This window comes from Budorcas taxicolor, chromosome 8 (genome assembly GCF_023091745.1).
Source record: "Budorcas taxicolor isolate Tak-1 chromosome 8, Takin1.1, whole genome shotgun sequence".
In the NCBI taxonomy this organism is placed as follows: Eukaryota; Metazoa; Chordata; class Mammalia; order Artiodactyla; family Bovidae; genus Budorcas; species Budorcas taxicolor.
In genome coordinates, this window is record NC_068917.1 from 47560389 (window position 1) to 47584886 (window position 24498).

The 24498-nt window shown below is 42.4% G+C and overlaps 1 protein-coding gene across 2 annotated transcripts in view; it reads left to right on the forward strand.

Annotated features, from left to right (window-relative positions):
- Positions 1-24498, forward strand: part of PGM5 (phosphoglucomutase 5) — a 208603-nt gene that overhangs the window by 156754 nt on the left and 27351 nt on the right. For both annotated transcript variants that reach the window (XM_052644903.1, XM_052644905.1), the window contains exon 10: positions 13723-13857. In XM_052644903.1, coding sequence (XP_052500863.1) covers positions 13723-13857 — 135 coding nt within the window. The remainder of the gene's footprint in view (positions 1-13722; positions 13858-24498) is intronic.

Below are 24498 nucleotides of genomic sequence, written 5' to 3' on the forward strand. Positions count from 1 at the left end.
CAGGAGCCTTGGGTTCAATCCCTGGGTCAGGAAGATCCCCTGGAGAAGGAAATGGCAACCCACTCCAGTACTCTTGCCTGGAAAATTCCACTGATAGAGGAGCCTGGTGGGCTACAGTCCATGGGGTTGCAAAGAGTTGGACACAACTGAGTGACTTCACTTTCACTTTCATATGAGCTCAAAGGTGACCATAAATACTATCAGAACCTGCTCTTGGGAGTTTCTTTGGTAATGAAGGAAGGGTGGCTGTTCATCTTCCCAGATTCTAGGACCCAAGTGATGCGCTCATCAGCTGGTGTCCCAGAGTCACACTGGAGCTTCCTGCAGGTCTGGGTTGAACTCACTGGGGGTTTTGGGAGATCAGTTAACACTCAGGTTCATACCTAGTGTCAGCAAATCATAGATGTTTCTTTCACCACAGATGGTCCTGTTGGCACACAGGGGAAATTCCTCCACAGGTGGGGCCATTGCTAAGCTTTCACTCCAGAGCCCTATGTCTCAGAATTCCTGGGATGTCAGGATTATCAGCATTCACTTCTGGGGATGATTGAGGCTGGGGAAATTGAGGCATGGTTGCAAGATACACTGCTGCTTCTGCTGCTAAGTCACTTTAGTTGTGTCCAACTCTGTGTGATCCCATAGACGGCAGCCCACCAGGCTCCCCTGTCCCTGGGACTCTCCAGGCAAGAACACTGGAGTGGGTTGCCATTGCCTTCTCCAATGCATGAAAGTGAAAAGTGAAAGGGAAATCGCTCAGTTGTGTCCGACTCTTCGCAACCCCATGGACTGCAGCCTACCAGGCTCCTCAGTCCATGGCATTTTCCAGGCAAGAGTAATGGAGTAGGGTGCCATCGCCTTCTCCACTATCCATTCCTAAAAGACATATTTGAATTTAAATAAACTGGTATTATTTTAAAATAGCTATAAAATAAAATGCTTTGGTGCATTTATTCAATAGATATTTCTTGTCAGTTCAGTCACTCAGTTATGTGCGACTCTTTGTGACACCTTGGACTGCAGCACGCCAGGCTTCTCTGTCCATCACCAACTCCCGGAGCTTGCTCAAACTTATGTCCATTGAGTCAGTGATGCCATCCAAGCATCTCATCCTCTTTTGTCCCCTTCTCCTCCTGCCTTCAATCTTTCCCAGTATCAGGGTCTTTTCAGATGAGTCAGTTCTTTGTATCAGGTAGCCAAAGTATTGGAGTTTTAGCTTCAACATCAGTCCTTCCAATGAATATTCAGGACCGATTTCTTTTAGGATGGACTGGTTGGATCTCTTTGCAGTCCAAGGGACTCTCAAGAGTCTTCTCCAACACCACAGTTCAAAAGCATCAATTCTTTGGCGCTCAGCCTTCTTCACAGTCCAACTCTCACATCCATACATGACTACTGGAAAAACCATATTTCTTGAGATGTTTCTTGAGAGCCTACCAAATGCATATAATTGGTTTTTCTCATGGTGCAGTTTTTTTACTGAAGTATAGTTGATTTACAATGTTGTATTAATTTCTGCTGTACAGCAATTGATTCATTTATACACACATGTACATTCTTTTTTAAAATATTCTTTTCCATTATGATTCATCATAGGATACTGAATAAAGTTCTTTGTGCTGTACAGTAGGATCTTGTTATTATCCATTCTGTATATAATAGCTTATATCTCCTAAACCTAGTGGTGCAGTTTTTTAATATAAATTTATGACAGCTTCACTGAGATAAATAATTCATGTAACATGCAATTCACCCATTTAAAGTGTACCATTCAGTGGTTTGTAGTACATGGACTTGTGCAGTTGATGCCATGTGCTGGCTGGGTGATCTTAGTCAAGTTACTCAGCTTCCCTGTGCCTTTCTCTCTTGTCTGTGGAAATAGGAACAGTAATTGTGGCTGCCTCATACAGCCATTGGGAGAATTCAATCAGATAATACATATAAAGTCCTAGTATATAATACACATTAATAAATGATTAACTTAAATAAGTTATATTAAAAGAACAGCCTTGGAAAAGCAAGATTTTGGCATTTAATGAACTATGCATGAGTGCTAAGTTGCTTCAGTAGTGTCTGACTCTTTGTGACCCTATGTAGCTTGCCAGGCTTCTCTGTCTGTGGTAAGAAAAGCAGGGGAAAGAATTCAACAACATACAGCTTTGCAGGGTGTCACGTGAAGACATGGGAAAGCCCCTCAGTTTCTGCGTTATCTGTGAATTGATTCAAACTCACATTTCTCTGGTTCCCCCAACATCCTCTGTCCTCTGTCACACACACACTTCGCTTCAAAAAGAAAAAGGATTTTTAAGGCAGCTCTGTTTCCTTTTTGTCCTTCATTTGAGGTCAGAGTCAGGGAACAGACCGTGGGAAAATAAAGTTGTTTCATATGTATCTCTAGAGATAAAGAAGAAATGTTTCTCCATCGAAAATGAAATTAAAATCCTGTTCTGGTGATAAGCCACTCCCCCATCCCCCACCCCCGTCCACTCCACTGCTACGAAAAAGTTCAGCAAAGTCTGTCCTGCCTGTGAGATTCTGCGGAGCCTCAGTCAGGGAGCAAGAAGGACGGACTTCCCTGGTGATCCTGTGGCTAAGACTTTGCATTCCCAATGCAGGGGGCCTGAGTTCAATTCCCAGTCAGGGAACTAGATTCCACGTGGTACAACTAAAAGATCCTGGCACAAGCAAATTGAAAAAAAAAAAAGGAGCAAGAGGGAAACCCCTCACATGAATTCCCGGTGACTTCACTGGCCTTACTGTGGCCTGTCAGATCTCATGGAATTTATTATGGCTGCCTCCAAGCGTCTGATATTTTTGTGACTGTGGGCGTGAAGAGAAAAGTTGATGTGTGCCTTCCACTAAACAGGACCCAAGAGAGACTCTGATTTAGAAATAGCAGTTGAATGAGGTGTGGTTCAGTAAGAGAAGCTCATCCTTCGTGGTCCCAAGAGGATATGTCACTGGTTATTTTCTGGTTGGTAAAATCTAGTAACATGAATGAATGATGATGGTTACTTCAAATGCAAGTGGAAATAGTAGCCAATAGCTAGCTACTCTAAGAATAGGGGTATAGTTGTTGATTAATAGTTGCATAAAGGGTGGCCCAGTCTTTTCTCAAGGATGAACTCATCGTGGAAATATCAATATTTTCCCTGGTGTTTGGCAAATTCTCTCTTCCCTCAACAGTCACTATCCTGGGGGGCGTTATGGATACCCAGATTTTCTCTTACCATTGTCCTTCCTCATCCCTCCTTATACCCCTAACTATGAGACTTTCCTGGCTCTGGGAGAAGGGGTGCTCCAATTCTAGTTCTGTGAAAGAAAGACAACTTGACAAATGGTACCAGCACCAAGTGAAGGCATATTGCCACCAGAGTGGGCCTCAATCCAGAACTATGACCTGTAATTTGAAGATTAGCTTTGAAATGAGAAACCTTGATACTTTAGGAGCAAAATTTAACCAATTGAGTCTCTCTTTATGACTCATCCAGCTCCCATATTTCTGTTTACCAAGATCAAAATCATTAAATTCTATGAGTGCTGAAGTAATTTGCAAGTAGAAGTTCAGCTGATAATTAAAAAAAAAACTGATGTAAATAAATGCATACCAGTTAGCTGATGTGGAAAACCAAATCCAATTTGATTATGTCAGACTAACTCTGAACTTATTAATACCTCTTCAAGTTATGCAAGCTGTGTGGAAACATTTTGATGTCGTCCTCAACCTGGAAAAAAGAGCCATTTGAAATTAGTTCAGAGAAAAAGTACACTTTGAAGACTGATTCTGAAGCTAATTTGCTTTTAATGTTGTTATTTTAATATGCAGGGAGGTGTCTGTACTTTTTAATTTCAGTGTTTAGAAATAATAAAGATAGCAAATTGGCAATCTTGAAATCACATTTTAGTCTGACATGTGGTGCTTTAATATATACCATGGTATTGCCAACTCCTGGTCAACAGATACAGAGGTTTACTGAGGCCTCGTTTCTGGCAGCCTCACATGAAGGCAACTGAATAATGTCAGCTGAAAAATCTAGGGCTCTGGAGGGGCTCTCTATTCAGAGTTAACTGGTCAGCCTTTAACTTCAAGTTTAAACTTTTATTATGTTCCAATCAATGAAGCAACTAAGAGACTGTCATATTAACAGCCCTTGTCCTATAACATGCCATTTGCTGGAGTGTGGTTTGCACACCTAGAAGTAGAATTGACTTCAGTCAGACTTCTTCTCCCACCTGTAGATTTAGTTAAATCTGAACGTTAGAACCCATTAATGGTCCTCCTGTATCAAGCGACACACATGTTTAGGGAGTGAAGTGTTATCACTACATATATACTGTGATCAAATCTGGGTTAACAGACTCTCTTTCTGGGCTTCCCTGGTGGTCCAGTGGTTAAAACTCTGCATTTCTAATGCAAGGGTTGCAGATTTGACCCCTCATCATGGAACTAAGATCCCACATGCTACATGGCACAGCCAAAAATTAAATTAAAAAAAGAAAGAAATCCTTATGCTGTTACAAGTTGTGGTTGTTAAAAAAAATTCCTCTTAATAAATATATGTTCCTTTCCTACCTTAATACAACATGGTGAAGGTAGCAGAAGTTTGAGTCATTCGTGTCCGACTCTATTGAATGACTAGTTTTCAGATATCTACTGCATGCCAATCAGCTTGCTGGGCATCGAGGATATAGCAGCACATAGGACTTGCTAGCAGGAAAGACAGACTGCCATGAAACTTGTAATGACTACAGGGTTTATTGAAGAGCATTACAGAGAAATCACTTGTTTGGAAGTGCATAGCAGAAGGAGGGCTTCCCTCGTGGCTCAGACAGGAAAGAATCCGCCTGAAGTGTGGGAGACCTGGCTTTGATCCCAAGGTTGGGAAGATCTCTTGGAGGAGGGCACTCAAGGTATTTTTGCCTGGAGAATCCCCATGAACAGAGGAGCCTGGCAGGCTAGTCATGGAGTCACAAAGAGTCAGACACAACTGAGCAACTAAGCACAGGACAGCAGAAGGAACGAATCTAGGCTGGGGCTCTGGAAAGCTCTCCATGGGAAGGTGATATTTAAGCTGTGCCCTAAAGAGAGGATGGGGGCTGGCTCAGGTGAAACTGTCTTATCAGACTACTGTACATGTTTTTCTTCCATCAACTGTACTTACACTGTTGTTTAGCTTTCCGGAGAAAGAGCTGAGTTTCCTATGTGCTGTCACATTCCCAGTGGGATGTTACAATGGCTGTGATTATGATTCTGACTCCAGTGCTCATTCTGCAGCACTGTAGTTGTGGGAAATAAAGATAATTGGGCCTCTTGGTAGATACTTTGAAAATTATGGATTAAAAATTGTTTTTCCTGATGGGTACTTTTCCTGTGGTTTTGCCTGTTTGCCTTCCGATCACTGAACATGTATTCAGTGCTTTGTGATGACCTGTTGGCTGATTCGGAAAGAGAGAGAGAGACTATTTTTGGTTAGTTGGGGAGTTCTGACTCACCTCCTTCTGATTCATTTGGGTTTTGTTGTAATGAATTACCTTTTCCTGACATAACTGATTGCTTTAGGACTATCTTCTAAAATGTTGGTAGTATTGATAGAAACCTGCTAAGATGTGTGATAAGAATCTAAGCATTCTGGAATGGCATCCCAGTAAACTCCCTACTGAAGTACTAACATGTGTGTATAGTCAGGAGGGCAGATGTCCCCAGGAAAATTAACTATTAAAGGAAAAAGCTGCAACTTATCACAGGAACTGGGAGGAAACTACCCCTGTTGTCTGGGTAGAGTATGTCTGAATTCAAAATATCCCAGAACCAGGCCTGGTGTTGAGTGAACAGACATCAGCAGCCATCTTGGCAAAAGACACAGGGAAACGGAATGTGTATGACCTAGGTCCATTGTTCCAAACTTGACAGTTGAAATCTGGATGAGGACTGGCTTGCCAGTCTTCAGTTTCCAAGTAGGCTTCTCATCACTAATGTGACTTTTGCTGGATAGGTGTTTAAAAAGTGCACTTAAGAAGCCATTTGACCTTGATTTTTTCTAGATGAGCATTTGCAATTGTTGGTTTCTGAGAGTGCTGGTTGTTTATTTAAAAGTCTAGATGAGATTTGCTCCCAAGGGTAGGGCAGCTGGGTACAGCTATGTAGTCAGTGCACTGCACAAAGGCAGGGGCCTAATTGGGGAGGAGAAGCATATGAACCATATGAAACCACTGATAGCCATTCTTGGCTAGTCCAGACCAGCCAAGAGGAAGGATGCTTCTGTGTAATTTGTCCACCCAGAGGGGGCACTGCCTGTAATTTATATAAGGGCCCATTGGACTAACAGCTGCCCAGCTCAGCCACTATTGAACTCATGCTCGCAGCTAACTCTATGACTTAAACAAAGAAAAGTGGGGGTAAATCTAGGTAATTTTTTTCATGGCAAGAAATGTCTATCCAATCCAAATCTTCTACTTTCTAGGCTGCATGCTTTCTTCTACAAAATATGGTTCAGATGTTACACAGTGATATTTTCACCTTGAAGCTTTCCAGATAAATCACTGGGATTTCGTATGGGAAGTAACATGTGAGTCAATCTCGCAGAGTCTCTCTCTTCCAAGCCTGCCCTGTCTCCAGGTTCATATGCCTGGGGGGGCCAACGGGCCAGATAGGTGACACTGTATGGATTTCAGGGCCATACGCTGTGTTCCCTTGGAATTCATCCTAAGTCAGTATTTGACTAGGGCAGATGCTGCCAAAGAATTGTTGGTAATGTACAGTTCCTCCTTCCCCGCCTGGCTGCAACATGTCATAGGATCTCCAAACCCACATCTGGCAGCTCTGCTTGTACTTAGCATCTTGCAAATTTCCCTGCATTGATTTACACAGGGTTTAAAAAAAATTCATGTATCAAACATTTATCAGATGCCTACTCTACGTAAAGCTCTGTGCCAGTTTAGGGGACCCATACAAAGTCATAGGAGATATTGTTCAAATATTTCACATGAAAGCAAAGAATGGCTATCAGTGGTTTCATATGGTTCAACTAAGATTACAAGCCTGGAGCCAGAAGAAAAAAGGTAGGCTGAAACCCTGGCTCCTCCATTTACTGGTTGTGTGACCTTGAGCAAGTTTTCTAACCTCCCTTTTTTTAGTAAAAGGAGAAAGTGGCCTGGATTACCCTAAGGTCTTCCTTTCAGGACCTTAAAATTCTAAAATGGGCCAACCAGGAAAGAGTTGTTGTTGTTTTTTTTTTTGTCAAAAAGCCATTCAGTGGGAAGCATGAAGAAGATAAATGGTAACATACCTGTGTGTTTAGTAGTGATTTCAGAGGACATGGCAAAGTTTTAAAAATAAAATTAATTTTAACTGCCCAATTTAAAAATACATATGTAGCATTGCTAGGAGACTCAGGTTTGATTCCTGGGTTGGGAAGATCCCCTGGAGAAGGGCATAGCAACCCACTCCAGTATTCTTGTCTGGGGAATCCCATGGACAGAGGAGCCTGGAGGGTTGCAGTCAATTGGGTCTCAAAAAAGTCAGACATGACTGAGTGACTAACACACATATACACACATGTAGCATTACACCACAAACCACTGCCATTTAGGCATTATACAGCAATCTGGCAAAATCTGGAAAGTTGGACAAATTAGAGAACAGCACCATTTTCACTAAGAGCTTTAACCTAGAAAAAGAATTCTCTTTACATTCTCTTTACAGCAGCTGCTGCTGCTGCTAAGTCACTTCAGTCATGTCCGACTCTATGCGACCCATAGACGGCAGCCCGCCAGGCTCCCCTGTCCCTGGGATTCTCCAGGCAAGAACACAGGAGTGGGTTGCCGTTTCCTTCTCCAGTGCATGAAAGTGAAAAGTGAAAGGGAAGTCGCTCAGTCGTATCCGCTTTACAGCAGCAGTGATTTGTAATTTTTAAAGCACTTCTCACATTTTCTGATCTGATACAACAGCCCAGTAAGCCAGGGTGTATTATTTTCATAAACTTTTTAGGAAACGAAAGGTTGGAGAGCTTAAGTGACTTACTCAAGACCACCGGCTGATAGAGCTAGCCAGGATTCTAGTCCCATTCTCTCTTTGTCGCTGTTATTCCTGTATCACTTCCACACTGACTCTCCACCAACAGCAAACCAAAAAGGGGCAGATATGAGGAGGAAAAGAAATACTATAGAGATAACTGGAAGCAGACTGAAGGATTTCTGGGTGGAGTGGCTCTTTAACAATTCTTTTTCACTGGGACAAAGATAAGGTGGGAAAACCTACCCTGGTCACTGAAGCATATAGCTATGGTCACTCCAAGGGGGAAAAGACCCTAGGCTGGAAGTGCAATGCCCCATGCCATTAATTAACATTATCTTCTAATGGAGGAGGACATCTTTCTCCCTTCTTTGAGTGTGGCTGTTGTGTCATCATGGAAATTTCAGCTGCTATAGCTGCTGTGGTTACAGTGGTATCATGGATCCCTTCAGTACTGCTTCAGAAATTCCTTAGGCAATTGTGCTAAAAAGTTGGTGTCAGATGCTCAAGAGGAGATGCTTCCGGTGGTTCTGCTGCTGACAAGGTACAAGGAGGAGGCTTTCAGGACTCAGCAGCAACATGATGTTTCATTAGGCCCCTGTGTTATGGCCTCCTAAGACCCCAGTTTGCTGGTAGTGTATGCCAGAAACCTCAGTTCATAAAGGCATCTCCCTTAGGACTGACATGTCGGATAGTCAGTCACTTGATACATGAAGTAGGTGACCTAGAGAAGAAAAGACTACTAGTCTGGTGTCCACACATGGCTACACATTAGAATCGCCTGGAGGGCTTTTACAGTACCGATGCCCAAGTCACACTCCATACAAACTAAATCACCATGTCTGTGTGAAAGCCAGGTACCACTATTTTTAAAGACCCCCTGGCTGATTTCAGTATATATTAAGTTTTGCAGTTAATGGGCTAGCTAACAATTTTTACAAGATCACACAACTGGGGAAAAGAGCTTACTATGGTTCAACTCCATTGTTTTTAACTGAAACTGACCTTTGCCCTAAAAATGAAGAATGAGCAGACACAGAGTCCTTCACAATTAACCTTCAGAGTGAATACGTTAGCTCCAGGTCGCCAGTGGAGAATATGAGTGTGTTTCCACTTGGCCTTGTAAAATGTGGAAGGAGGCCTTCTGGCAGTATTCATACCAGTTGTGGGACATGTAATGACAGTCACTCAGCAAGTGTCAATGGAGGGCCTACTGTGTACCAGGCTTTTCCTAGGCTGTATCAGTGAATGGGGAGCAAGGACATAAGGGTTTGCCCTCCCAGAGCTTATCAGCTAAAAAAGGACTGAGATGCAATTCAGTGATTCCAACACTTGAGGGTTAAGACTTTAAAGGGAACTTATTTTATTCATTTGCTCTAGGCCTTGTTTCTTCAAGAGGATTTGTGGCAGCAAACTCACACATAATGAAATTGTTAGAATATAAATAAGAAACAGAAATCAAGACTAGGGAAAATATAAATAAGAGTAGAGAGTCAAAAACAGAGGAAGAAGAATTCATAATTATGCAAATCATAAGGATCCACTTGGGCTTAACCTCAAGTTTGGCATAAAGTATCCTGGCAGCCATATTGAAAAGGGAACCATGGTTAGTTATAAAGGTCTTGTTGTCAGAAAGACAAAAAAAAAAACCCTAGTTACTCAGCGGAGGAAAGGCTTTCCTAACACTTGGCTCTTGAGGAGATGTCTCATGTGGACCTTCATACAGTCTCCTATAGTGACTGCAAAAAGTAGATTTTATATCTGTGCCATGCAGACCCTGCAATAAAGGTGAGGACATAAAACTAAAATGTAATTTAATAAATCCATTTCTGTCACGAGTAGGTGATCAGAAGTAAGTTGATTGAGGCCAAATATCTGTCCAGATGAACAGTGACTAGAAGTTGGGGTACCTGGAGGACACCCTTATAACAGTCCTCATAATTTCTTTCTACTGGGATTTCCATAGACATATAGTTATATTTTCAATTTTCTAGGGTAGAGTTGACAGGGTAGAGTTATTCCATGTTGTGGGTAATAGAATGGTTATATGCTGCTGCTGCTGCTGCTGCTGCTAAGTCACTTCAGTCGTGTCCAACTCTGGGGTTATATGAAGGGTCAGCAAATATTTTCTGTAGAGAGCCAGATAGTAAATATTTTAGCTCTCATGAGCCAGACAGTCTGTTGCAACAGTTCAGCTCTGCAGTTGTAACACAAATCAGTTATAGACAACACAGAAATGAACAGGCATGGCTGTGTTTCAGTAAAACTTGATATATAAGAACAAGTGGCAGGTCAAATTTGGCTGACAAACTATATCACTAAGCCTGAGTTTAACCTAAAAAAATAAGTAAATAAAAAGCAAAGTGTATTACTGGCATTTTTGGTTGGAATTATGGAACATTTTGAAACTTGGCAAGTCTTGGTCAGTGGTGATTTTGGCCTCATTATTGAGTTGATAGCAGGTGATGATACATGCTGGAGAGAACATGGCTCACGCTGAGGCTGCAAATTCATAAAGTTCACCGGAGCAATGTACAGACCCCAAAACAATCTGGTACAACTATTCATACATCCAAATGATGCTCAACAGTCATGGAACGATCAGGTTGTTGCAGCACATAGCTGGACTCGTTCTACATATTTTTTTGGTTCCACGTGGAGAAAGAGAATTGTTATGTTCCTCACTGGGAGGTCTAACAAAGCAACGTGGATTCTCCATTAAGATCTCCTTAGGAAAGAGAGATGACATTGACATTGAGTTATTTCCAGCAGCTTAATGTGTGCTATTCACTCCTTTAACATCTTTTCAAGTGCTAAATCTATTTCAAACTACCCAATGTAGATTCTAACCGAACTTCCATGAGTATAACCACATGCAGGGGAAAAAAACAAACAACAGAAAAAACATCATTTCACTGTGAAGAAAGGTCTTAGCTATGAGCAGATAATAAACCATGTTGATGGTTTATCATGGCCTGAATTCTTAAATACCCTCTGATGCTGGGAAAGATGGAAGACAAAAGGAGAAGGGGGCAGCAGATTATGAGATGATTTGATAACATTGCCAACTCAGTGGACATGAATTTTAGCAAACTCCAGAAGACAGTGAAGGACAGGGAAGCCTGGCATGCTATAGTCCAGAGGGTCACAAAAAGTCGGACAAGACAGCAACTGAACAACAACAACAGTGGCCATAAACTGTGTAATTGTTAGTTGTGTGCACAATTGTTAGTTGTGTACACAATTGTTAATTGTGTAATGGAGCTGATTCAACTGATTTAGCATCTGTAACAAAAGATGCTTTAGGGCTTCAACCTTGAAGTTTTTAAAAACATGGCTATGAATTCAATGGTGGAACCAACCTTTAGGGTTTCATTATCAGTCTGTACAGAATTTGGTATATCATACTTTCTGGATAGCAGAGAAATTGATTTATTTGCTCCATTTAGAATTTCCTAACTATTCATTTATCCAGCAACACAAGATGGTTAAGAAAATAGTTTTGCTCATTGTAATAGAATATTTTAGGCTCATGGAGAGCACATACTGTCTTTATCTTCATATACCCAGGGCTTAGCCCTGTACCAGATCTACGAGGGTCACTGTAAAATGCATGCCCATGAATGACTCCTGGGCAAAACTATCCTGTTTGCAGAACTTGTGCCACAGAGCAATGGAAGGCACATGCCAGGAAGGGACATGGCTCCTTGTTATTACACAAATTGTGGCAGACATTGAACCACTCAAAAAGAGATTAAGCTTTTTATTTTGCAATTGGAACAAAATGTGCTTACAAACTTAAAAAGCAGAAAACTGCTCAGATGGAATCACAGTGTTTCCCAGCAATATCACCAGATGAGGGTAGGGGTAAGAGATTAGCAATCAGGTTCATGTGGCATGTATGAATATTTTTATCAATGGCTTATTCTTAACAAGCAGGATTTGAGGCCAGAGAAGTTTCCAAGCAAATTTCATAGGGAAAATGTCTGCTATCAATTTGCCTAAGACTTCTACTTTTTCAGAACCAACAAGCAGCCAGACATATTATTTTGTTCCTGCCTTTCTTTCCTCTGGCCCCTGTCAATATGGTTATTTATAATAATAACTTTATCAGTTGTCTCAAGAAAACAAATTTCCTTCAACAGAAGTCACAATGTGATCTCACAGTCATATTTTTTTTAAAATGTTGCTGCCACTAATAAGAGATGCATAGAGAATGGATGTTGTTCTGAGCCAAAGTCAAATACTGGGCAGTGTGTGAGATACTGCTGCAACTCTGCCCCCATCACACACTGGTGGCCAGGTCTTACGAGCAAGAAGGAAAAAGAGAGCCAAGAGGCTGAGGCTGCACACAGAAACCCTCAAAACCCGGCAAAAGCTCCAGCCCTGAGCATTTCATTGTAGGACTCCATGGCTCCCAGAGAAGTGTGGGAACATGGGCAGAAGCAGAGAGGAGGTGAAGTTAGAGCCAAGTCTAACATCATGTGGGGGAGCTTTGATGTGGATAATCTGTCTCACTGTAACAGATAAATTGCCTACCTGATTGCATCCAGCAGGTTCCAAAGAGACAAACTTTGGCTCCAGTGACACTAATTAAATATCACCCCATCCTTGTTACCGCCACCTCTTTCTGATTTCCACATTGCCAGACCAAGGGAGCTTGAGCATCTGTTGATAGTGTTGCTCCTAATCCCACCCTCCCCAACACTCACCAGAAAGCAACAGAAACAGAATAGAGATGAATAGATAACCTTAGGGAGCATCTGGATTTACCTCACTGTCCCACTGGAGTGAGTGTAGAGAGCCAGTTATAAGTTGTCATGATGGTGAGCATCTTTGGAGTTGAGTTGCTCAGTTGTGTTCGACTCTTTGCAACCCCGTGAATCGCAGCACGCCAGGCCTCCCTGTCCATCACCAACTCCTGGAGTTTACCCAAACTAATGTCCATCGAGTCAGTGATGCCATCCAGCCATCTCATCCTCTGTCGTCCCCTTCTCCTCCTGCCCACAATCCCTTCCAGCATCAGGGTCTTTTCCAGTGAGTCAACTCTTTGCGTGAGGTGGCCAAAATATTGGAGTTTCAGCTTCAGCATGAGTTCTTCCAATGAATACCCAGGACTGATCTCCTTTAGGATAGACTGGTTGGATCTCCTTGCAGTCCAAGGAAGTCTCAAGAGTCTTCTCCAACACTACAGTTCAAAAGCATCAATTCTTTGGCACTCAGCCTTCTTCACAGTCCAACTCTCACATCCATACATGACCACTGGAAAAACCATAGCCTGGACTAGATGGACCTTTGTTGGCAAAGTAATGTCTCTGCTTTTGAATATGCTGTCTAGGTTGGTAATAACTTTCCTTCCAAGGAGTAAGCGCCTTTTAATTTCATGGCTGCAATCACCATCTGCAGTGATTTTGGAGCCCCCCAAAATAAAGTCTGACACTGTTTCCACTGTTTCCCCATCTATTTCCCATGAAGTGATGGGACCAGATGCCATGATCTTCGTTTTCTGAATGTTGAGCTTTAAGCCAACCTTTTCACTGTCCTCTTTCACTTTCATTAAGAGACTTTTTAGTTCCTCTTCACTTTCTGCCATAAGAGTGGTGTCATCTGCATATCTGAGCATAGAAATATGCTAATCTCCAAAGTCAGTATTCATCATTTTTACATGTATATTTATTTGTTCACTGATCGATCCTCGATATTCTTGCTCTTAGGGTCTGAGGATCATTTTCTCTGATGCATCTCGGCTCATCTTCCGCCTCAGTTCCTCCAGTGGCGTGCGGGCCACCATCAGACTATATGCAGAAAGCTACGAGAGGGATCCCAGCGGTCATGACCAGGAGCCCCAGGTAACAAAACAGAGCTATACTTTCAGCATAGTGTATCTTACGCTCATGGCAAATTTCAGGAGCTCCAATGGGCCTGTAGTGAGGGTGATTTTACTTTCTAGAAAGGCATATGGATAGCTACAGCCAAAGGCACACTTAGAATGACTCTAAGCAATTTTAACTCTTTCACTGCAGTGTTTGAAACAGAAAAATTGCTCTCAAGCATCTATGAGTTTAGACCAGCATTTCCCAAACTACTTGCTTCCTGACTGTCCTGTAGTTTTTGGATTGTAGTGACCTCAGGAGAGGCACCTTGTATAGATAAGTTGAGAAAATTTTGAGTTAGAGTCAAGCTGGTCAGACTCCTCAGAGCCTTGACTATACTCGTTTAAATGATCAATTCCCAAGTGTTTGGAAAGCTCCAAGTTGGATGATGACCTTGAGGTGCCAGTACAGGTGCTACCCTGGACTTCCTCCCTGAGGTTGCTGCCTGGCCCAGCATGAGAAGAGGGGCCAGGGCTGCTCTGAATTTAAAGTTCAGGGAGGACACTGACAAAGCTGGGCTGGCCTGAGTTTAGCAGAGCCCTCTCAAGTTGTCAAAAAAAGGCTAATTAAAAACTCACTTAGAAGAGCAACAGCGCAACCATATCCCCACTCCCAAATTTGTTAAAGCTCCAGGCAACATTAAGTAATACCAGAAAACCCCCACTCTAATGTTGGGTACTTCCAGCCTCACTGCAGGCTGCCCCTCCCTGCCTTGATCTCTAGTTTAACCTGGGTTTTGAAGCAGAATCCTTGATGAGATGGTTCCTTGCAATGAAAACACTGGTTCCCTCTGCAGCGCTTCTTTTGTGGAGAAGGAGAGGAACAAAGAAAAACTCATTGCTTCTCAGTTGAGTGATGCCCAGAATTTTCAGTTATAATTTGCCGAATTTGTGCTCTGGAAGGAATAAAATACCAGGAAGGGTTATTATTTCTTTGTCAGTAATTTAGTGGTTTTTAATTTTAAAAAATTGCCTCTTTCTTTGGAGAATCTCAAAGAATTTTATAAAAATGATACCATTGATTCTTACACCTGACCCTGTAACCAGTAGATCTGTCTGGAGTAAAATTATCTAAAACAGGAGACTGAGAACTATTGTAAGGATCACTGAGAGTGTGAAGGGGCAGAGCACAGGGCCAGCATTGAGACTCTGGCCTTTCCTTCTCAGGATCCCAGATTTTTCATGCAGGGATGTGCCACAGTCTGCCAACATAATTTGTTAGTGGGTACTTTTCATGCAAGATAGTACCTAATCGTGCAAGAATTGGAGACCATATAAAAATTCCATATGAAACTCTTCTACATTTCATGTTGGGGAGTGAGATTAAAGTGAGGGCCTAAAAGTCCAGAGCTACGTACAGGGTGAGGAATGATATTCCTGGCGTCACCAACTCTGACTCACTCTGACCCGAGGCCTCTGACTCACTCTGACTCAAGGCTATTTTTTCTCAATATTCTTTTCCCTATTTGCATGGGGTAAGTGGTTATGATATTTGCTTATTTTTATTTACCTCTGCACCATGTGCAGAAGTATGATGTCTAGGCCATTAGACATGTGTAAAAAAATCCTATGCACATATGAGTGTCTCTCTGAAGTAGTCCCACAAAGCCAAGTGGTGTTAGTCTTTTTAAGGCTTCCTTTGGAACTGAAAGCCATCACAGGCCTGCTGCTAGAGGATTGCGGTAAGTATCTACATCAGTCTGTGGGTAAAAGAAAATAAAAACATAAGTAATGCTGGTTATAGTCGCCATGGCTATGTTATTACCCATTCCATTGGTTTAAAAAGTTTGCCATTTTGAATGACTCAGAAATCCTTTCATTGATATGGCTCTTCTTCTCATGACTGCTGTTCCCTTTCTAATCCTAAGTGAGGATTTTCTCAGTCCTTGCTAGATGGGCCTCAGAATGTTAAACTTACGATCTAGCTAAGCATTTTAGCTTAAAAATAGATTTTCTTATTCAAACAACAGACTTCATTGACTCATCAACTTCAGCCATATTGCATGATACAGTTCAGTCAAGATAAAATGTAGAGTAGATTTTCTAATCCCCTGAGGAAAAGGAAACAGCATTTCTCTGCAGGCCCACCTGGCTCAATTACTGCTGACCTGTCCCTCAGCGTCTGAGTTTAACCGCCGGGGGCCTCCTTCCAGTATTGCTTTCCAGGACCACTTGCCTCTGCTTTCCAAGAGCTCTGGAAGGAAAAGCCTGTGGTTAACTGTTAACAGAGATCAAATATAAGACCTGCTCCAGCTGCTAAGATTATTACTGGTCCAGGGTTGGCCAGGCAACACCAGCTTGTGATGCTTTCTCAGTCACAGAGACCTCTTCCATCCTTCTAGCTTGTTCTCACTTACAGCCTGGAAAGCAGAGAACAGATGCCCCCACCGACCCTCTCCTTGCACTCAGAAGCCTATAAAAGTACCTCTCTAATCTATAGAGGTTCTATTGATACTCTTATTTTAATTCAACAGGTATTTATTTTGACGTTTTACCCACCCTGATTTAATACTATCTCCATTTAAGTTATTTAATAAGAAGACTCCCTTACTGTTGTTATTCAACAAGAGTTCTTCCCAGGTGGCACAGTGGTGAAAAAAAAAAAAAATCCACCTGCCAGTGCAGGAGACGCCAAAGACACAGGTTGGATCCTGGGTCGGGAAGGTCCCCTGGAGTAAGAAATGGCAACCTACTCCAGTGTTCTTGCTTGGAAAATCCCATAGACAGAGGAGCCTGGCAGGCTACAGTCCATGGGCTGCAAAGAGTTGGACACTACTGAGTGCACATGCAGCGAGTTCCCTTTAACTAACTTATCAGCATCTGGCTCTTTTACTTTGCATGTGGATAGTTTCTTTTCCAGACGTTTTAAACACATGTGAACAGAACATGTTTTAAACATTTATGCTGTGGTTGCCTTGTGGAAGTATTCATAACTATCCTGGTGATGCAACTAGGAAAACTTGTGATACAATCTCTATGCACACAAGTCTCTCCTCCTGTGTGTAGCTTTTCCGTTTGGGTCCTTTTGTCTAACAGTAATTATACCATTTGTCTTAAGTTGTGTAAAATGATTTCTTATCTGCATCAGATTTAAAAATTCTGTCTATATGCACCTGTGAGTTGATAGTGGGGAAGAAGAAGGTGGGGGGGTGCAGCTCGGAGGAGATGAGGAGGCGCTCGCCTTGCCCTCACCCTGTGCCCTTGGTAAATGAGGAGGGAAAGCTTCCAAGCCCTATTTCTGGAAGATTACATACTTTCAAAAATACAAGATTACTTTAATTTTACTGGGAATCAGTAGGGCTTCAGTGAACCCTCACACCAGCTGGGAATAATTTGGAAAAAGGGATGAGCCAAACTAATTTAAATTCACAGGTAACCAGAAACAGTCCAATTGTTTCCATTTTCTTTCCCATCAAGTTTATTATCAGGGCCACTAAATTAACCTTTTTTTTTTTTAACTTCTTTCCATGTCCCTTTGAGCCTGAGGGTGGAGTAGCTAATGAACAATTAAAGATCCAAAAGGAAAAGGAAGGAGAAGTTTTGCTAAGGCCTGGGGTAATCACAGGCTGATAATCAGCTCCCTACTAATCAGCAGCTGGCTTTGGTACTTTAATTGCAGGATATAACCATGCCCCACCCCCCAACCCCCCAGTCTCTTGAAGGAGACAGATTTTCTCTAACCCTCCTTACAAATTGAGGGAACGTATGTATGTATTTCTGATAAGCTGTACATAGTATTTTAAAAGCTAATATCTAAGCACCAGAAGTTTCTACACTGAATTTATCTGATATTTTCTTCTACCTTTTCTTATTATGACTTTATAATCTAGAAATATAAAGCCCAGAGCCCTTTTGTATTATGTTGGAAGAACATATAATTTATCATCTAAACTACAATTCTTCTGAGAGTGAAATGGGGGCACTGATAATCGCTATATTGAGACTATCCCCAACACACCAAAACAGATGGTTCCTCTAGCTACACACCTCCATGCCATCTTAGATCTGCAGGCCTCTTCGCAGACAGTTCTTAAAAGCATCAGCAATAAAAGCCTAGTAGTACAAGGAAAGCAGGCCAGGAAGAGTTAGATCAGTGGTTCTAACCCAGATTGCACATCAGAACCACTTGGGGGCCTCGGTGAGGATACCATGACTGGGCCTATTCCCAGAGACTGACTTTAATTATTCTGCGTAGGCCTCTAATTTTAAAAAGCTTCCTATTAATAGGTGATTCTAATTAGATAAGTGTATTAAATACTTATATATATACTTGTATAGTATACATTAATATTCTTGTGTGTGTGTGTACATGTGCACATACATGCGCTCCGTCGTGTCCGACTCTTTGCAACCCGATGAACTGAAGCCTGCCCGTGAAATTCTCTGTCCATGAAGTTCTCCAGGCAAGAATGCTGGAGTGGGTTGCCATTTCCTACTACAGGAGATCTTCCCAACCCAGGGATCAAACCCACATGTCTTGTGCCTTCTGCATTGGCAGGTAGATTTTTTTACCACTGAGCCACCTGGGAAGCCCAAGATACTTATATACATATAAGTATATATTAACATACATATACTTTGGTATACATATACTTTGATGTGTATAAGAATCACCTGGGGATCTGGCTAAGCTTATGCTGACTCAGGTTTGGGGAAGGCCAGAGTCTACATAGAGTTGGATTACTGTGATATTGAATGGTTTGCCTTGGAAACAGAGATCATTCTGTCGTTTTTGAGATTGCATCCAAGTACTGCATTTCAGACTCTTTTGTTGACCATGATGGCTACTCCATTTCTTCTGAGGGATTCCTGCCCGCAGTAGTAGATATAATGGTCATCTGAGTTAAATTCACCCATTCCAGTCCATTTTAGTTCGCTGATTCCTAGAATGTCGACGTTCACTCTTGCCATCTCCTGTTTGACCACTTCCAATTTGCCTTGATTCATGGACCTAACATTCCAGGTTCCTATGCAATATTGCTCTTTAACAGCATTGGACCTTGCTTCTATCACCAGTCCCATCCACAACTGGGCATTGTTTTTGCTTTGGCTCTATCCCTTCATTCTTTCTGGAGTTATTTCTCCACTGATCTCCAGCAGCATATTGGGCACCTACCGACCTGGGGCGTTCCTCTTCCAGTGTCCTATCATTTTGCCTTTTCATACTGTTCATGGGGTTCTCAAGGCAAGAATACTGAAGTGGTTCGCCATTCCCTTCTCCAGTGGACCACACTCTGTCAGACCTCTGCACCATGACCCGTCTGTCTTGTGTGGCCCCACACGGCATGGCTTAGTTTCATAGAGTTAGACAAGGCTGTGGTCCATGTAATCAGATTGCCTAGTTTTCTGTGATTATGGTTTCAGTGTGTCTGCCCTCTGATGCCCTCTTGCAACACCTACCGTCTTACTTGGGTTTCTGTTACCTTGGACATGGGGTATCTCTTCACGGCTGCTCCAGCAAAGCGCAGCCACTGCTCCTTACCTTGGACGAGGGGTATCTCCTCACCACCACCCCTCCTGACCTCCTCTCGGCACTCCTGCGCCTGTGCAGCCACTGCTCCTTGGATGTGGGATTGCTCCTCTCGGCCGCTGCCAAGACCTTTTAGAACTAACATCCAAAAAAGATGTCCTTTTTGTTATAGGGGACTGGAATGCAGAAGTAAGAAGTCAAGAAACACCTGGAGTAACAGGGAAATTTGGCCTTGGAATACAAAACAAAGTAGGTCAAAGGCTAACAGAGTTTTGCCAAGAAAACACACTGGTAATAGCAAACACCCTCTTCCAACAACGCAAGAGAAGACTCTACACATGGACATCACCAGATGGTCAACACCGAAATCAGATTGATTCTATTCTTTGCAGCCAAAGATGGAGAAGCTCTATACAGTCAACAAAAACAAGACCAGGAGCTGACTGTGGCTCAGATCATGAACTCCTTATTACTAAATTCAGACTCAAATTGAAGAAAGTAGGGAAAATCACTAGACCATTTAGCTATGACCTAAATCAAATCCCTTATGATTATACAGTGGAAGTGAGAAATAGATGTAAGGGACTAGATCTGATAGATAGAGTGCCTGATGAACTATGGACGGAGGTTCGTGACACTGTACAGGAGACAGGGATCAAGACCGTCACCATGGAAAAGAAATGCAAAAAAGCAAAATGGCTGTCTGGGGAAGCCTTACAAATAGCTGTGAAAAGAAGAGAAGTGACAAGCAAAGGAGAAAAGGAAAGATGTAAGCATCTGAATGCAGAGTTCCAGAGAATAGCAAGGAGAGATAAGAAAGCCTTCCTCAGTGATCAATGCAAAGAAATAGAGGGAAACAACAGAATGGGAAAGACTAGAGATCTCTTCAAGAAAATTAGAGATACCAAGGGAACATTTCATGCAAAGATGGGCTCAATATAGGACAGAAATGGTATGGACCTAACAGAAGCAAAAGATATTAAGAAGAGGTGGCAAGAATACACAGAAGAACTGTATAAAAAAGAGCTTCACAACTCAGATAATCACGATGGTGTGATCACTCATCTAGAGCCAGACATCCTGGAATGCAAAGTCAAGTGGGCCTTAGAAAGCATCACTACGAACAAAGCTAATGGAGGTGATAGAATTCCAGTTGAGCTATTTCAAATCCTGACAGATGATGCTGTGAAAGTGCTGCACTCAATATGCCAGCAAATTTGGAAAACTCAGCAGTGGCCGCAGGACTGGAAAAGATCAGTTTTCATTCCAATCCCAAAGAAAGGCAGTGCCAAAGAATGCTCAAACTATCACACAATTGCACTCACTTCACACGCTAGTAAGGTAATGCTCAAAATTCTCCAAGCCAGGCTTCAGCAATACGTGAACCATGAACTTCTGGATGTTCAAGCTGGTTTTAGAAAAGGTAGAGGAACCAGAGATCAAATTGCCAATATCTGCTGGATATTATCAAAAAAGCAAGAGAGTTCCAGAAAAACATCTATTTCTGCTTTATTAACTATGCCAAAGCCTTTGACTGTGTGGATCACAATAAACTGTGGAAAATCCTGAGAGAGATGAGAATACCAGAGCACCTGACCTGCCTCTTGAGAAACCTATATGCAGGTCAGGAAGCAGCAGTTAGAACTGGACATGGAACAACAAACTGGTTCCAAATAGGAAAAGGAGTACATCAAGGCTATATATTGTCAGCTTGCTTATTTAACTTATATGCAGAGTACATCATGAGAAACGCTGGGCTGGAAGAAGCATAAGCTGGAATCAAGATTGCTGGGAGAAATATCAATAACCTCAGATATGCAGATGACACCACCCTTATGGCAGAAAGTGAAGAGGAACTAAAAAGCTTCTTGATGAAAGTGAAAGAGGAGAGTGAAAAAGTTGGCTTAAAGCTCAACATTCAGAAAACGAAGATCATGGCATCTGGTCCCATCACTTCATGGGAAATAGATGGGGAAACAGTGTCAGACTTTATTTTCGGGGGCTCCAAAATCACTGCAGATGGTGATTGCAGCATGAAATTAAAAGACGCTTACTCCTTGGAAGAAAAGTTATGATCAACCTAGATAGCATATTCAAAAGCAGAGGCATTACTTTGCCAACCAAGGTCCGTCTAGTCAAGGCTATGGTTTTTCCAGTGGTCGTGTATGGATGTGAGAGTTGGACTGTGAAGAAAGCTGAATGCCGAAGAATTGATGCTTTTGAACTGTGGTGTTGGAGAAGACTCTTGAGAGTCCCTTGGACTGCAAGGAGATCCAACCAGTCCATTCTAAAGGAGATCAGCTCTGGGTGTTCTTTGGAAGGACTGATGCTAAAGGTGAAACTCCAGTACTTTGGCCACCTCACCCAAGGAGTTGACTCATTGGAAAAGACTTTGATGCTGGGAGGGATTGGGGGCAGGAGGAGAAGGGGACAACAGAGAATGAGATGGCTGGATGGCATGACTGACTCGATGGACGTGAGTTTGAGTGAACTCCGGGAGTTGGTGATGGACAGGGAGGTCTGGCATGCTGCAGTCCATGGGGTCACAAAGAGTTGGACACGGCTGAGCGACTGAACTAAACTGAGAGTCTGCATTTCTCACAAGCCCCGAGTCGTGTTGTGCTGCTGGTCCAGGGACTACACTTCGAACAGCAAAGAGTTAGATGAACCATGAAGCCCTAAAAACAATACCTTGAAAAAAATTTTATGGAGGAACTTAATTTTTACTCAAGTTTTTCTCCATTTTCACAATTCAGAATTTTTTAACAATGTAGTTCATTGACTTTGAAATTTTAAATGACAGAAGGGGCAGCATGTGTTTTTAGTGCCCTTCACTGTCCTCTAGACTTTCCAGTTGCCCACTGGGTTCCACATGAATGTTTTCTAGACATCCCAACTTGATGTGTGCAAAACTAAAGTTCTGCCAGCACCTCCCCCGCCCCACCCCCAACCCCCGCTTCTTTCAGTTTCTTCATCTCAGTAAATGGCATTTTCATCCTTCTAGTAGGTTTAGTTAGAAATCTAGGATTCATCCTTGACTCCTTTTTTTTCTCCCTTTCCTAATGCACATCCAAGAGCAAGTCCTATCAACATGACCCTCAGAACTCGGCCAGAGTCTGAGTCTGTCTTCTGCCCCAACTGTTGCCACCCTGGGCCAGGGTGCTCTCCTTTGGAGGCCTGCAGTTCTCTCCCCACAGACCTCCTTCCTTCTTCTCTGTCCACTCCTGCGCACACCCTCATCTCAGCACAACCAGAAGAATTGCTTTAAAAAACATGTTAGATCACCTCCTTGCTCTAAAGTCCTTTGGGGCTCCCCATCTCACTCAAAGAATTGCCAGACCCCTAACTGTGATCTCAGAGGCTGCTGGAAGCGGCCCCCCTCTCCCTTTCACCTTATCTCCTCCCCCTCATCCTGTTTCTCTCTCCACTCCAGCCATTATTCGATCAATATGCCAAGAACACTCTGCCTCAAGACACTTAACAGTGGCTGTTTCCTCTGTCTGGAATGCTTTTCCCTCTGAAATCTTCATGATCTGCCCCTCATTTCTGCATGAAGGTTCCCTTGGCCACCCTACATAAAATAGCCCTCACAGCTGAGTGCAGCTTAGCTCCCTTGCCCTGCTTTACTTTTCTTTGTAGCTCATAGTCCCATTCATACATATTTAGTTACTTGTTTTATTGTCTGTCTCCACCCAGTTGAAGAAAAGCATCAGGAAGCCAGGGCATAATTGTTTCACTGCATCCCTAATGCCCAGAGTACCACCTGGCATATAGGAAATGTCCAGTACAGTTTTGCCAAATGAACAAAACATACAGTCCCCGACTTATGATGGTGCAACTTGATTTTTCTACTTTTTGATGGTGTGAAAGCTATAAACTTTAAGTAGAAACTGTACTTTGATTTTTGACCTTTTCCCAGGCTGAGCCTCACCTCCCAGGCAGCCACACAGTCTCGAAGGTAAACAACCGATACACCTACAACCACTCTGTATCCATAAAACCACTCTGCTTTTCACTTTCAGTACAATATTCAATAAACTACATGAGTTGTTCAACACTTTATTATAAAACAGGAATTGTGTTAGATGAATTTGCCCAACTATCAGCTAATGTAAGTACTCCAAGCATATTTAAGGCAGGCTAGGCTAACTGATGATGTATATGTTAGGTGTGTTAAATGCATTTCTGACTTATGGCATTTTCAGCTTTGTTGTTGTCCCTTGATCAGTCACTAACTAGTGTCTGACTCTTTGCAACCCCATTGACCCCAGGCTTTCCTGTCCTTCACTATCTCCCAGAGTTTGCTCAAACTCATGACTATTGAGTCAGGTGATACCATCCAACTGTCTCATCTCTGTCACCCCTTTCTCCTCTTGCTTTCAAGCTTTCCCTGCATGAGGGTCTCTTCCAGTGAGTCAGCTCTTTGCATCAGGTGGTGAAGATGAAGTATTGAGTTTCAGTGTCAGTCCTTCCAATGAATATTCAGGGTTGATTTCCTTTAGGATTGACTGGTTTGATCTCCTTGTAGTCCAAGGGACTCTCAAGAGTCTTCTCCAGCACCATAATTTGAAAGCATCAGTACAAAGTGCTCAGCCTTCTTTATGGTCCAGCTCTCACATCCATACATGACTACTAGAAATACCATAGCTTTAACTATACAGATCTTTGTCAGTAAAGTGATGTCTCTCCTTTTACTACACTATCTAGGTTTGTCATAGCTTTCTTTCCAAGGAGCAGTCATCTTAATTTCATGACTGCAGTCACCATCTGTAGTGATTTTGGAGCCCAAGAAAAGAAAATGTCACTGCTTCCATTTTTCCCCTTCTACTTTCCATGAAATGATGCGACCAGATGCCATGATCTTCGTTTTTTGAATGTTGAGTTGTAAGTCAGCTTTTTCAGTTTCCTCTTTCAGTTCATCAAGAGGCCCTTTAGTTCCTCTTCACTTTCTGCCATTAGAGTGGTATCATGATCTGCATATCTGAGGTTGTTGATGCTTCTCCTAGCAATCTTGATTCCAGCTTGTGATTCATCCAGTCCAGCATTTTGCATGATGTACTCTGCATAGAAGTTAAATAAGCAGTGACAATCTACAGCCTTGTCTTACACCTTTCCCTATTTTGAACCAGTGAGTCATTCCATCTCCAG